General features: G+C 61.7%; 6 protein-coding genes across 6 annotated transcripts; 3 read left to right on the top strand and 3 right to left on the bottom strand.

Annotated features, from left to right (window-relative positions):
• Positions 1 to 147: 147 nt before the first annotated feature.
• On the bottom strand, positions 148 to 1,325 carry F751_4676 (Thioredoxin-like protein, chloroplastic; the record flags this gene model as incomplete). Its single annotated transcript, XM_011400777.1, has 4 exons — positions 148 to 152; positions 317 to 635; positions 928 to 1,146; positions 1,284 to 1,325. 4 exons carry the CDS (start codon positions 1,323 to 1,325, stop codon positions 148 to 150), a joined length of 585 nt encoding a protein of 194 aa, XP_011399079.1.
• Positions 1,326 to 1,635: 310 nt separating this feature from the next.
• F751_4675 (ATP synthase mitochondrial F1 complex assembly factor 2) lies at positions 1,636 to 2,729 on the top strand (the record flags this gene model as incomplete). Its single annotated transcript, XM_011400776.1, has 3 exons — positions 1,636 to 1,836; positions 1,956 to 2,066; positions 2,193 to 2,729. 3 exons carry the CDS (start codon positions 1,636 to 1,638, stop codon positions 2,727 to 2,729), a joined length of 849 nt encoding a protein of 282 aa, XP_011399078.1.
• Positions 2,730 to 3,232: 503 nt separating this feature from the next.
• F751_4674 (hypothetical protein) lies at positions 3,233 to 4,519 on the top strand (the record flags this gene model as incomplete). The annotated part of the gene is made up of 3 exons (XM_011400775.1): positions 3,233 to 3,427; positions 3,565 to 3,931; positions 4,134 to 4,519. The coding sequence occupies 3 exons, from the start codon at positions 3,233 to 3,235 to the stop codon at positions 4,517 to 4,519; spliced, it is 948 nt and encodes a 315-aa protein (XP_011399077.1).
• Positions 4,520 to 5,404: 885 nt separating this feature from the next.
• On the bottom strand, positions 5,405 to 7,342 carry F751_4673 (Polyadenylate-binding protein 4-like protein; the record flags this gene model as incomplete). Its single annotated transcript, XM_011400774.1, has 6 exons — positions 5,405 to 5,493; positions 5,674 to 5,793; positions 5,983 to 6,092; positions 6,251 to 6,342; positions 6,480 to 6,658; positions 7,240 to 7,342. 6 exons carry the CDS (start codon positions 7,340 to 7,342, stop codon positions 5,405 to 5,407), a joined length of 693 nt encoding a protein of 230 aa, XP_011399076.1.
• Positions 7,343 to 8,133: 791 nt separating this feature from the next.
• F751_4672 (Ferredoxin-thioredoxin reductase catalytic chain, chloroplastic) lies at positions 8,134 to 9,043 on the top strand (the record flags this gene model as incomplete). The annotated part of the gene is made up of 4 exons (XM_011400773.1): positions 8,134 to 8,272; positions 8,373 to 8,442; positions 8,597 to 8,774; positions 8,942 to 9,043. The coding sequence occupies 4 exons, from the start codon at positions 8,134 to 8,136 to the stop codon at positions 9,041 to 9,043; spliced, it is 489 nt and encodes a 162-aa protein (XP_011399075.1).
• A 1,583-nt stretch (positions 9,044 to 10,626) lies between these two features.
• Positions 10,627 to 11,098, bottom strand: F751_4671 (hypothetical protein; the record flags this gene model as incomplete). Its single annotated transcript, XM_011400772.1, has 2 exons — positions 10,627 to 10,630; positions 10,722 to 11,098. The coding sequence occupies 2 exons, from the start codon at positions 11,096 to 11,098 to the stop codon at positions 10,627 to 10,629; spliced, it is 381 nt and encodes a 126-aa protein (XP_011399074.1).
• Positions 11,099 to 14,207: the final 3,109 nt, after the last annotated feature.

Raw genomic sequence — 14,207 nt, 5'->3', positions numbered from 1 at the left:
TGTCACCTGCTTCATGCCTGGCGTAAGCGTTGCCACACTCCCATCCGTCGCTCCAGCTCCCACGTGCCTCACCCTGTGCCTGGAGTACCCCAAGCACTGTGTTCCAATTCGCCCCCATGTACATTGTCAAAGAATGGCGGTGATGTATCAGGCTGGTATGGGCATCGAGGTGAAGCGATGCAGATGTATCAGTAGAGACAAAACTTCACGGGGCAGGGCCTCCGGCCCCATGCTGCCCCGCAATATCCTCAGGAATGGTCCCGTGGCAATGCGCTGGGGGCGGGCGCGGCGGGCGGGAGCGGCGACACCCCGGCACTGGGGGCCACACTGTCCAGATCGGCGGCATCCCCAGCCGCGCTCAGAAAGGGCAGCTCCTCCCCCGCCTTCAGCGCCTCCAGGTCAGCGACCAGGGCGAGCCCCGGGATCTTGCCGATCAGCGCGCCCTTGGCGCGGCCCTGGCCATCCAGAAACTGGTACTGCGGGACGCCGCGCACGTGGTACTGCCGGCGCTCCTGCGTCCAGCGCGAGTTGTCGATGTTGAGCATGACCAGGTTGACCCCGGGGGGACGGGTGGGGGCCGTAGAGGCGGCGGAGTCCATGGCATCTGTCAGAACAGGGGCCATCTCCTGGCAGACCTGAGAGGGGGGCAGGGATGGGGTGGAGAATGGGGTGAATCTTGGTGCTCCCCACTGCATGAAGCGCTGGCATTGAGGACGCATGCATGCAAGCGCCAAGCCTTCCAGACAGTCAGCAAAGCTGTGCAAAGATGGCCAAGAGGATCTAAACAGGCTTGATGCGCATAGAAGTCTGACTTGAAGACACAATCACGTTGTGCAACATGCTGTTGGACTACACACACATGCACATACCAGTTCGGCCACCATTCTCTCCCCAAACATACAATAAACAATCCGCATGCGCACACACCTTGCACCAGTCGGCATAGAACTCGATGAGCGTGGGCTTGCCATTTGTCAGGGCAATGTCCAGATCCACAGCATCAGATTTGAGCTGCTCCAGGGATGTGGGTCCCGTCAGACCTCGTGCGGCCAGAAAGACCGCCAGGGTGCCCACCAGGGCTCCTCCTGCCAGCTTCTTCCCCAGCGACGTGTCCGGGGCGGGGAGTGAGTCGGGGCGAACACCCTCCTGGGTGGGAGGGGTGGTGCTTGCCGATGATGCTGGGGTGCTGTCCCGGGAGGCAGCTGATACACTTTCGGGCTCAGCATAGCGTGGTAATGTGTTTCTGTGGCGTCCAGTTTTCAGTACTGTAAGCTGACGGGTACCGTGCCACGCCGCATGGCGTGGGGGGCAGCCTGGTCGTTCATGCAACCCCACGAGTGAATTTGCGCCTGCGCTGACAATCGAGCACGTCATGGAGCATCAAGAGGCCTATTAAATATCTGAAGAATCAGGTTTGCCCATCATGCTTGGATACAGGTGTTACATGGTGGCTCGTGCGCGTCTCCTGATTCCGGTGATGAACTGGTGGACCCACCGCAGCGCACGCAAAGCAGTGGGGTTTCCCTTCCCGAGATCGCTCACCAGCCACGGCACTCACCCTGCAAGGAAGCACGAGCCAGGACTCCTTCTCCAGAGCACAAGGACGTATCAATAGGCTCATCATCGGGCACAACGATGACTGGCGTGCTGCGCCGGAGCGCAGGGCGCCTGGTCTCGGCAGTGGAGGCCTGCGTGGCGCCTGTGCAGACCCTGAGTCTCCCGGGGGACGCACGACGGGGGTCGGCCACCCACTCCGTGTCTTCCTCTTCCCCCCGTGAGACCAGCATCGGCAGATTCTACAAGCACGTGGGCGTGAGACCAGAGGACCAAGGCCAGGTGGGCTGGCGCCGGGGGTTCCAGCTGCTGGCCTGCGGCTGGGGAGCAGGAGTGTGCCCCCTTGTATCCTACTCACAATTGCCCACCCGCCTCCCCCCTTCAACCGCTCAATCTTGCAGGGGTACCATGTGACGCTGGACTCCCGAGTCCTTCGCACCCCGGCCCAGAAGCCCCTGACGGTGCCGAGCGAGGCACTGGCGCACGCCATCGCCGCCGAGTGGGAGTGCCAGGTGAGTGGATTACTGCGAGCGCCGACGAGCAGTCACACGCGCACGCGTCTGCAGCGCAGCCGGCGCCTCGTACCACATGACACCTACCCCCTCCACCTCGCCCCCTTGCCCCTCCCACTGCGACAGGTACAGCGGGTGCAGCCGCACACGATGCCGCTCATGACCCTGGCCGCCACGGCCATCGATGCCCCACGCGGCCGCGCCGTCGTCGTTGACACCCTGATCCACTACCTGCACACCGACAGCCTGCTGTGCCGCGAGGCGCCGGGCCGCCTGGCCGTGCTGCAGGCCGAGACCTACGAGCCGATCCTGGGCTGGGCGCGGGCACGGCTGGGTGCGGCCCTGCGCCCCTCCGACTCCATCTTCGGCGCGGCCCTGCCGGACGCTGACCTGGCCGCGGCACAGGCCTACCTGGAATCGCTGGACCGCTGGCACCTGACCGCGCTGGAGCACCTGGCGGCGTGCTGCCGCTCGGTGCTCCTCGCCTGCGCGGTGGTGGAGGGGGAGGTGGGCGTCCCCGACGCGCTGGCGGTGGCCAGGCTGGAGGAGAGCGCGCAGATCGCGCAGTGGGGCCTGGTGGAGGGCGGGCACGACATCGACATCGCAGACCTGCGAGTCAGAGTCGCCGCGCCGTCGGTTTTCCTGCGCCTGTTGCGGGTGTGACCTGGGTGCACCGGGTGCTTGCAAGCTTTCATTCTGAAACGAATGCTGTGAACTGTATCGTTGCCAGGCGGGAGAGACAGTAAGGAGCCGAGAGGTGGACGGTGTCGATGAAAGGGGGGATCTGATGGGGAAAGCTGGAGCGCCCAGACGATGTCGGAAGGCTCCCGGCCGGGGGACCCAGGAATCATCCACCATCGCACCACCCTATGCTCATGCAAAGGACCTTGAGGGAGTATGTAATCATAGGAATACGTAGAAATCCCTCGACCTGCGATCAGATCGGCTGCCAAGGTGTGCGCCGAAAGTGACTCTCGGAGAAACCGTACTGAACCCATTGACGCACGCGCTGCTCAAGCACTCGGGCAGCGTACTGACTCCCGTCGATGGCCACCTGACGGTAGCTGAGATGCGGAGGTAATCCCTCTTCATTTGGAGAAAGCTCTCCTGGGCAATTGGGGGCTCCTCCCCCAAAACACAAAATGTCCCCAGGCTGTGTGGTGGCCATGGATGGCAGGTTGCTCGCCCTGGACCCACCCACGCCCTCCAGCTACCTGGCCCAGGCGCCGCGCGGGGCCTACACCGCGCTGCGCCTGCCCCGCCCCTTCTTCGCCGTCGACTGGGCGCAGCATGTGGCGCGCCTGGAGCAGTCCATCGGGCTGCTGCACGAGGCTGGCCTGGTGGACTACGGCGCCTGGCACGTGAGTGGCGGTGGGGTGTACGGACACTGGGAGCCAGACGGGAGCCGGGCAGGGCCACTGCGGCGCCGCGCCGTCACGCTTCCTCCCGGCTGGTCGTTGATCCTTGGGCGCCCACGAGCCCGTCCACCTCACCACAGGGAATGGAAAGCGAGAAAGGAAACACCCTCGCCGACCTGCTCCTCCTGACGGCCCATTCAGCCCTGAGGGCCCTGCCTGCCCCGGGCGGCCCCGCCTGCCTCGTGCTGCTGGCCTGCCCCGGCGCGCCGCTCCAGGTGCACGCCGTGGCCCAGCCGCTGGTGGCCGACCCGTACTGCACGGTCCCGCCCGGCTGGGCGGCGGTGCTGGGGCCGGGGCGCGCGCTGCCCCTGGCCAAGGACTCGGCCTGGGTCCGGGAGCGCGCGCCGCTGGAGGGCCTCAGGCGGCCTGGCGTGGTCGAGGTCCTGCTGGCCGACGCGGCCGGCGGCCTGCTGGAGGGCTTGGTGACTAATTTCTTTGTCATCAGCGGTGGGTGGCACCGGGGCCGGGGGTGGGGCCGCGCGGGCAGATGTGAGTCTGGAAGGCCGAGGAGGGGGCGTCTGGGTGTGGCTGCAGGGTGGACTGGGTCATACAGAAGGATTGGCGTGGGCGGTCTGATGACCCCCATGCTGCAGGGTGGCAAGTTGGCTCACACATGCCGGGCTCTTTCCCGCCGCTGCCAACGGTGCAGGCCCAGCCACCGCCTCGCAGCGGGCGTCGGACTACACACTCCAGACCGCCGGCGAAAAGGATGGCGTGCTGGCCGGGACGGCGCGGCGGGCGGCCCTCCGCGCGGCGGCGGCATGCGGCCTGACCGTGTTGGAGCAGCCCCCAGATCCCTCACATCGCAGTGCCTGGAGAGAGGCCTTCCTCACCAACAGGTACACTTTTGTTGCGGGGCGCCTCTACAAAAGGGTCCCGTCATTGCGGCACAGCAAGCTCAGGGAGTCCCTGCGACAACTGCCTCCGCCACCCCTGCTCATCACTCCCACCCAACCCGTGCAGCCTGCGGGGCTGCCAGAACCTCACCAGGATCGTGAGGCCGGGGCATTGGGCCGTGGACCTGCCACCCTTTAGACCCTGGACCGCCGCAATCTGTGCGCTGCTGACCAAGGGAGAGGGCGGTGTCAACTTGCGGCGGCCAGCCCTGGAGGGTACTCCCGGGCCTTGATGGCAGCATGCCCTGGCCCTGCCCTCCACTCGTACGACCCCAACAGGGTGAACTATTTCTCTGTCATCCTGCCAATCTCGCTCCATATTACCACGTTAAGTTATTGCGCCCTCGACAGAAGAGACCGAGTCCGGTTCGGTGATACGGGCCAGCCCACAGGGGATGTGCTCCGCCTGTGGGTGCCAGCAAAAAGAGACACAACAAAAGCACCTCGACCAACAGGAGTTCAAGGGGAGGGCGGGGGAATGCTCCAAACATAAAAGAGGTGTTCGCAGTCCTGGACCAGTGCAGGGGGTTGTAGTGGGACAGGTGGAAGGGAACGAAAGGACGGACAGGGGCTCAAATAGCCCTGGACCAGGCATGGCGGTGGTTCAAACATCGATATTCAGAGCGTGGTACTAGTATATGGATAAACGTTTTTGGGGGGCCTGGGAACACTGGTTACGGAGGGGATTTGGGTTCAACAGGTGCCGCCTGTGCACCAGGGGCAGCGAGACGCACCTCGTAAGAGCGAAGTGGGCATCAATCTAAGAGAATGCCCTGGAATGCGGTTGCCATATGGTAGGGTGGGCATGCTGGCCGGGCCATCATGGTCTGGTCTTATTCCCAACGGCAAGCAGTAAAAGGCAGCACGGGGCGGATTTGGCCTGTGGCAAGCTGCCAGGGTGGGGGCGCCCTGGAAGAGCCGCAGGGCAGGAACTGTCCTGCAAAGGGAGTACTTGGGAGCAACATGGGTGGACAAAGTGTCCCCCAGTGTGCAATAGGGTCCCAAGGGGGGGCCGGGGAAGTAATCAAGACAGCGACGATCTGCCGGATCTGGAACTGCCGCTGCCGGTGCGCAGCGGGGTTTTGGAGGGCGAGACTCGCAGGGGGGAGCCGCCTGGGGAGGGGGTCGGAGTGGGAGGGGGTGAAGGTTTGCGGGTCGACCTGCCTTTGGTCCCGGATGCAAAGCGACAAGTACTGGGCAGCACAAGAGCTGCGGCAGGTGTACCAAACCCGACCGCACATCTGTGCTCGATGCCCATGCCACGCAGATGCACCAACCGGCGCCGACACTCACCCAACATGGTGCCCGAGCAGGTCAGGGCCTGGTGCGCACTGGAGCGCGAGAAGAACTCGACAAAAGCGATCTTGGTGGCGTGGTGCCCATCCCCCAGCAGGCGGAGGCGGCTCACCGGGCCTGAGCGCGCAGTGGACGAAGGACGGAGGGGGGGGAAGAGTCAGGGTGACAATACGAGGCATCCGTGGACATGGTTGACTACAGGGCATGGAGATGTCATGGTCCCAGGACCTTCACTATGCCCTAGAACAAGGAGACCACCCCTCTCCCCCTTCGACAGCCCAGCCACTCTGACAGCCCGCTACTCACCACATGCCTCGGAGAAAAAAGTCCGGAGCGCCTCCCTCTCCAGCCGGCGATCAACGTTGGTCACATACACAGTGCGCGCCACTTGCTCCCATTCGCTGCTCGAGCGGGGTCTGCACCGGCGGGGAGAGAATCATGGAATGAGCATGTGACAGGGAGACGGGCAGATATAAATGTGTGCACCTGGGACGAGGACGGCACATCCTCCAGGCACTTGTGAGTGACCACATCATATCCCAAACTTGATTCCAAGTCCCTCCTGACCACGCACAGGTATGTGTTGCTGACGGGCACGATAGCAGTCTTGCTCGGGCTGACACGGACGATGCAGTTCCCCACTAGCTGCCCGCTCCGGCTCACCGCCTGCAGAGGGCAGTTGAGGCGGGCATGGTGAATGGAAAGGCACAGCGGCGGATCGAGCCATCCCAGGTCTGGCCGGGCGCAAGCGGTGCACAGCAGCCTGCATGCCCCTGGCCCCTACACCGAACACACCCTCGCACCTTCTGGGCAGCCTCCACGCTGCAGAACTCGATGAATGCGAAGCGGAGGGGCCCCTGGGTGTCGCCGCAGATGCGGCAGTCCACGATGGAACCGCAGGACAGGAACGCGGCGGAGATGGCGGCCTCCGTCAGGTCCTGGGACAGGTCGGAGACGTAAACGGTGCGCTGGATCTTCTCGGCTGAGGCGTGTGGTGCCCCACGGGGGCTGGAACGACCCGTGCCCGGACTGGGCGCTGCGGCGCTAGGCTGCAAGGTGGCAACCTGGCTCGATGAGAAAAAGAAGGGGGAAAGGGCGGTGAGATGGCACGGGGGCCGCAATGCATGCCTGTGGAGGCCAGGCTCACCAGCAGAGTTCCGCTCCCGCAACCTCACTTGTCTGGAGGGCGGATGGGGGGCGGCAGTCACCTCACTTCCAGACGTATTAAGACTCCAGTTCTTGAGAAGGAGTATGTTGCGGAGTGCCTGGGCGAGGACCTGGCCCTGGGTGTCATTCCAGCTAGGAGTTGCTGACGGGGCCTGCAGCCCATCCAGCGCCTGGCCTCCGGCCCCGGAAATGCTGCCCAGGCTCGAGTACAGGGGCCCGACTTCCAGGAACGAGTTTAGATTGGGACAAGAATAGGTTTCGAGGTGGTCGGGGGCAGTCAAGGACGGCGAGGCGTGGGTTTGCAGGCCTGTCATGGGGTCCGTAATTGGGGGGTCAGCCGACGTAATTCCTGGAGCGAGGTTCCACCATGCAGGCCCGCAGCGCACCACTGCACACCTGGGTAGGAAGTTGGCAGGTGGAACTGGGGAGAGGGGGGGCCCTCCAAAGAGGACCGCATGGACAGCAGCGTTTCTATGCTGTCTGCGCCCACGGACGGCATTCCCGAGAGGGCCTGCTCCAGGCTCTCCAACGCAGCATTGCTTGGGTATGAAGTGCTGTTTATACCTTGCCAAGGACTATGCGTGTCCATTATTTATACTTTGAAACTTTATGGGGCCCGGAAAGGTACTTCCAAAAAAACAACGGGGTCCCGCGGGGTGACCCTCTGTATCAGACCGTGGGGCACGTCGCAAGGAGGAGAATCGGCCCGGATCGCATTGATTACGCGAATCTTCTCTTCGTGGGGCGAATTTCGATGCTGGTGTAAATCATCATTCACTAGCTCCAAACTTTGGCTTTGCAACGTTTCATATAACCTAAAAGCCTCTCATGTGCCCCGGAGAATGTGTCCCCTTTCCAAGCTTTGAAGAAGGTGCCTCATGCTCATGCAACCACTTTGGGAGTTTCATGTACCGTCTGTTGACAAGGCCTTAATCCCTCGAGTCGCTTTCAGGCCCCAGCCTGGTGGCAAATCAGGCGTCTGCGGCTCCAGAAGCCATTCCTGCTGGTTGCCCATCATCTATCTCACGAACAACATCCAGGTCTACCTAGGATGCCACTCCTATCAGACAAGGTCTACACCCCCGGAATTGGAATCAGCATTGGAAAAGCAAAGCGTCATAGCTCTTGCGTCCACGCTCTTAGAGCGTGCATTCTCCCTCGTCTATGTTCATCGAAAATCAACCCCGCTTTCTAGCGCGCACAAGCCACAACATCGGTTGAGGAGGTTGGCTTGTCCATAACGTAGACACCCACGCCATACAAGTGCTCTACAGACTGAATTTTTGCATCATGAACGTCGCCAGTTTAGGAACAAAGAGCCCCTGCTCGCTGAAGCCCTGCCCCGTGAAGGTCGGGCAGGCCTTCCGCTCGCAGCGCAGGGCCCCTCTCACCCACGGCATCAGGGCTGCTGCCGCCCAATCGGAGCCAGGTGAGCACCCCTGCGCCTCATGCAGCGACATGCCCAAGCCTGCATGATCTGTTGCTCGGCGCACAGTGTCCCACTCCCCTCGCACTGTCGACCACCACAGATGTGAGCGATGCCAAGCCGGGGAAGAACCTGGAGGCGATGCGGAAGTTCTCAGAACAGTATGCACGACGGTGAGGTGACGGAGGAGGGGCCATGCTGACTACGAGGTCCGTCGTCATGGCCTCCGGGGGGGCTGCATGCTACATGCCGTCCATCTCTACCTGCTACCGGCATGGCTCGCCCACCCTCGGGCTGCGGGAACGTTTCCTCCCTTTGCACGCACAGCACCGGCACCTACTTCTGTTCTGACAAGTCTGTGACCGCTGTGGTCATCAAGGGGCTGGCGGAGCACAAGACCGACTACGGCGCCCCCCTGTGCCCCTGCCGGCACTACGATGACAAGGCCGCCGAGGTGGCGCAGGGCTTCTGGAACTGTCCGTGTGTGCCGATGCGCGAGCGCAAGGTGCAACGGTGGTCGCGTCTTGTGACGGGTGGCCAAGGGAGGGCCTGTACCGCTGCCGATCCCTACCCTTGATGCGCCGGGTCTGATTTTTCCAGGGCCTGTGCCCTTGGGCAGGCGTTTCGTGTGTCTGCCTGCATCACCGGTGCCCAGCCCGCCCTGACCCGCAGGAGTGCCATTGCATGCTCTTCCTCACCGAGGACAACGACTTTCGGGGGGAGGACCAGGCCATCACCCTGCAAGAGATTCAAGAGGCGACCGAGGGCATGTGACAGCGGACCCTCCCCCGCCCAGTTGACGTCCTGGGGCCCCAGGATGCAGAGCTTTTCCCCGCCTGATGCCTCGGGCCCTCCTCATCCCCCTTTGTGCAGTGTTCCAGAGTGAACGGCTGGTCTGACAGCCCTGTAGAATGACTCAGTATCACCATATGCCAGGGTGGGGCTCAGAGGTTTGGCGGCCTCGGCGAGGTCGGCGCCAGGGTGCATGGCGCAAGGGCAGGCCTGGCTGATGCCAGGCGGGCACAGCCAGACAGATCCATGGCTGGAGCTGGGTTCTCATGGGCCTCGGAATGGTACGCCAGACCGAATCACCGCCGCGCGGGTTCACACCGCCCCCCGGCCGCGGCCCCGCCCGTTCCGCGCTTTCCCGCGCCTCGGCAGCCTGCCCAGCGCCTCCTCAGCGCGCATCATGGCCAGCGCATGCTGCGTCGCGCTGGCCAGCTCGGCGTCGGCCCTCAGCGCCTCGGGCGACCCAGGGTCGGCGGCGGCGGCCGCCGCCTCCCCGGCCTCCAGCGCGCCGGCCAGCCGCTGCAGCGCCACCAGGGTCTCCTTGGAGAGCACGCCCAGCGAACCCTGTCACATGGGGTTGGTGAGTTTGGGGTATGGTACTGATGCGATGGCCTTCAGCAAGGGCGAGGGGTGGGCATTGGAGGTGCACAGGCCCCAAGGCCCCGGCGAAGGGGCCATCCATGCCCTGTGGTATGCTGGGGTCGGCGGCTGCCGCGGGATCCCTCCCCAGCCCGGGGACTTCGCCACCAGACGTGGCAAACCCCGCTCGCCTTGGGCCTGCGCAGGGCTGGCTTGGACGTGCCTGCCTCGGGTACCTCGAGCTGTGTGAGAGGGGGGCAAAGGGAAGCGAGGTGAGCAGGGCAGTGGGTGGGAGTCTTGCGAGGCTGAGCGCTGCCTGTGCCGGGCTGCCCACCCCCACGGGGCGGTCAAGCATGTCACTGGTCCAGCGTCTCACCTCACCACTACCACCACCCACACCCGCACACAGCACACCTCCACCGTCTGGCAGCCCCCGTCCCAGGTGTCCCACACCCGCACGGCGCGGAGCGGAGAGCCGGTGGGCAGCTGCAGCTCGCAGTTTGGCCCTGGTTTCCACCCCGCCACCGTGAGGTCGTCGTTCCGCACCACATACTTGTACTCCAGCGTACCGCCATCATCCCTAAGGAATCGAGCGGGTCAGTGCATGGCAGGAGTGGGGATGCAGATCCAGGGAGATGGCGGGGCGCACCAAAAATGGGGAAGGGGGGGCAATCTTGCGGTTCATGCGATGAAACTGCTCCTCCAATGCCCGAGCGACGCACGCAACAACTTCCCGCATGGGGTTTGCTACCAGCATGGCGCTCCCAAGGCTGAAGCTGTTCGCTTCGTCAAACCCCTGCCTGGCAGTCTGCCCCATACAGCCGGCGCACCATGCGAGGGAGGCCGCCCAGACGTCGCCCTGTTGCCAGGTCATGGGCAGTGCTGCAGCGGCCTCCCACTGCCCCAGCTGCCTGGGTCCCCCGATCACCGCCAAATGCTGGCCGAAGTGGCACTTGAAAGGGATGGCGAAGCGGATGTCCACAGGCTGGCTACCTGCGCTCGGGATGTGCCGGGGGCCATGGATTCTTTGACGGTGCAAGGCAAGGCTGGTCGAGACTTGGCAAGGGCATTGCCCCCTTCCTACCTGCCGCAGGAGTCCGTAATGTGCATGAGGGAACCCCGGTCCTCATCGAGGGACCAGCTCGTGCGGGGCGCATGGTGGAGAAGGTACTCTGCGAAGGAAGCCCATAAGGACGCAAGAGCGCTGTCGGCATTGGGAGAGGGACATGTGCCTCGTCTGGACGCAAAAGGGGTTTTGTTTACATGGCACATATGAAAGTTCAGCTTCACGGACTGTTTGTTGTATGCCTGGCTATATAATTCGAGTGTTCCGGACTGAGGGAAACGCAGCACGGAGATTGATTCCGAGGGGGTCTCATTTTTTCGACAGCACGTCATCCAGCTCCTTCCTGCACTGCTCGACCAAGCCAGCCAATCGACGCATTTCTGTCTCAGTGGCATGAAGATCCTCCGCTGCAGACGATAGGAGCTGAGTGTGTGCTGAGTTGCTGGTGTTCCCTTTCCCACCGCTCTGAATATAATCTTGATTCACCCAACCATCTCCCCTGACCTGCTGCTCTGTCAACCGATGAGCATGTGGCTTGCAGGCCCTTGAGACTCTCAGACAGAGCTTGTGAGCGGGGTACAAGCTGCTCCATTATTGCGGCATATATGCCCTCGAGGAGCACATCATTGAGCGAGGCGCTGATGGCCTTCTGCGTCGGAGTTGTGCGTATGGACTGGTGATGACCTGACGAGCGACGCCTGGCCCCGACGTGGCAAGACCGCATACCTCGTCGATAACAGGCGCTGATACAGCAGGTCCATCCCCGCTGCGTGACATTGTCGAATTGTCCCCGTCTCATGCGTTTAACACGGTGCAGATGTCTTGATGAGCATCTAAATACTGGGCCGCATGGTGGTACACGCCATCCTTTCCAGTCCCAGTTAACACTCCTCACATACGCAAATCAACCATGAAAAGGTGATTAAAGCTCAAGGAGGGTGCACGAGCAACGTAGTCATTACATTACATGTGTCCCGCAATGTGCTGGTAGTGGGTGCAGGTTCTGGTGCCCTTCAAAAACCTCCATCGGCTGGGTCGTGATTCTTTCGTTGTCGACGAGTCACCGCTCCTTACTTGATTAGCCTGCCTTGTCGTATAGTGAGGCATGGATGGTCCTCTGCGACCATGGCTACAGCGACCGATGAGAGGGCCCCGTCTAGATGGTGCTATTACCTCCCAGTCGCAGCCTCTCTCCCAGCCCGACAGGGACTGGGGTCCGGTTCCCACGTCGACAGGCCTCGAATCAGCAAGCAAGGTGGGACAGGGGCGGCAGACGAGTCGCATGAACTTTTTGGCATGAAGTTCAACAGTCAGAACCAGTCACTCTCTATCCCCATGCAGCCGATGCCGGCTCCCTCGAGCGCGGCCAAGTACCTGCGCTGCATGAACCACAGCTATTCACAGCCAACGGGAGGGGGTCCCATGTCCCTCATGCCGGTGAGTCTACCCCTCTAGGCCTCGGTGCTCTTAGAGTGTGTGTACCTTACACCAAATCTAAGGATCATTCCATCGTATGCACCCTCACGGCAGCAATCTCAAGACATGGATCACCCTGGCGCCATTATGGGAGCGGACACCCAGGAGTACAGCCATCAGACCCGACAAGGTTCCCAGGTGACATCAGTGCTTGCCTTGGCGACAAACTTTTGGATAGCGTAGCAATGACAATTTCGCTTGTACTGTGCGGCAAGGTTCTGATGTCTGCTGCCATTTCGGGTTGCAGTCAGTGTTGCGTGCACACCCTGACTGCAACTCAACTTGACATTTTCTTCAGGGGCTGGCAGCCGCAGTCGCAAGGGCATTGGGCAATACCTCTGCTAATCTTGGGCTCATGGACACAGGTCTCTCGTCGAGCCTCAGGTGTGCAATCTCCGCCTGGCACCTGGAAAATCCATGCCTGCTTCACCATACAGAATGTGCACCGATCAGGGCAGCGACTGATCACTCCCACAATCAGTACCTTTTGCCCACACAGTACCCACCCACCATACCACCAGTGCGCAGCTGAACTCCCTGCAGGAGCATGTGCAGCGTCTTGAGAAGGACTTTCAGAAGGCCAACGAGCAGACATGTGCAGCTGTGGAGGGACTGGGTGCTCTGCAAGAAATGGGACTTGACCTGCAAGAGGTCCGCTGGGATCTGTAGAACCGGGCTGTGACATATGGAGGGGCTTGCAATGACTGGTATCTACGTCGCTGGATCTCTGGAAACACGCAAGTCACCCCTTCTCTCCCTGAAGATCACTCTGTCCCATGTCAAGTATATCTCCCATTGACACTGACTTCCATCCATGCTCCTCCTCGCAGCTTGTGAAGGGTCTACGAGAGGACATGGCGACGGTTGTGGACGTTGTATCTCGAACTGCAGTGAGCAGGACCCGAGGTATGTAGCATTCATGTTAACACAACATCTTCCTGGATTTCTGCAGCATGGAGCAAGGTTCTGCTTGTTTCTCCTCCTACAAGTTTGTGAAGTCCAATCCGTCCTGTCATGAACACCCTCACCCTGCAGATGTTGGCGTCCAGTGTTGCCTGACCCCTCTGAGGCGGGATGCGCAGATCCAAACGGACGATGGCCCATGCACTGCCCGATGCGCCACGTCGGTTGCGGCAGGCAGTCAAGTTGGAGACTGGAGCGGCGCCGTCAAAGCTGCACCAGCAGTACGAGCTCTCACAGAGCATTGGAAGGAGATCGCTCCCTCCCATCCTGGCGGCGACCAAGCACTGGACTCTGGCCACCTCCTATCCTCGAGCGGAGGAAGTTCCACCAATGTTGCCCGACGGGTTAGGGAGAAGATGGAGAGGCATAGGAGGCGACTGCTACAGACCAGAAAGCAGAGAGGCTGAGGACAGCATACCAAGGGACAGGTGCTTTGCTCAGTGAATGCGAGTGTGCTTGAGCCGCACGGCATTGAAAGTGTTCCTTTATAGGCCAATATACAGCACTCAAAGCAAAAGTGACACAGGCTTGGTCGGAAGGGGTTTCCATCTTGCCCCTGGCTCAAATTGAATCAGGGTTATCTCGTGTGAACCCATCAACGCGCGCGCCCGGGGGTTGCGTCAGCGAAACGTCCCCGAGGACCTCAATGCACCGAGGCCCTGCCGACACGAGGTTCTTGGCCGTCACGGCATACATACCCTCACAGTACTTTCAATATATACAGGCACTGCATTGCTCGATACGAGTTTGAGTTACTCCTCAATAATTTGCTGAAGCTTTGGCCATCGCCCGCTGGGCACAAAGCCACCGATGAGAATGCAGGCTCTCGTGAATACGAGCGCTGCAATTGCTGGTGTCAAAATCCTGGATACGCGCTTAACTTGCAGGTGGGTTACGTTGAGGGTGCTTCAATGTCGGGGCAGGATCCCGCTGGCAAGGTGCTGTATGCCACCTCCTTCTTCCAGCTTTGTGCACCGGTCTCATACACTCTCGAGAGGGCGTGAGCAGGGCCCTTTGCGTTGCAACAGTGGCTTTTCATTCAGCCACACTCCCTGCCACGCTGGT

Source organism: Auxenochlorella protothecoides, assembly GCF_000733215.1.
Source record: "Auxenochlorella protothecoides strain 0710 unplaced genomic scaffold scaffold54, whole genome shotgun sequence".
NCBI lineage: Eukaryota > Viridiplantae > Chlorophyta > Trebouxiophyceae > Chlorellales > Chlorellaceae > Auxenochlorella > Auxenochlorella protothecoides.
Note: the sequence above shows the minus strand (reverse complement) of the source record. Positions and strands in the feature narration are given on the sequence as shown.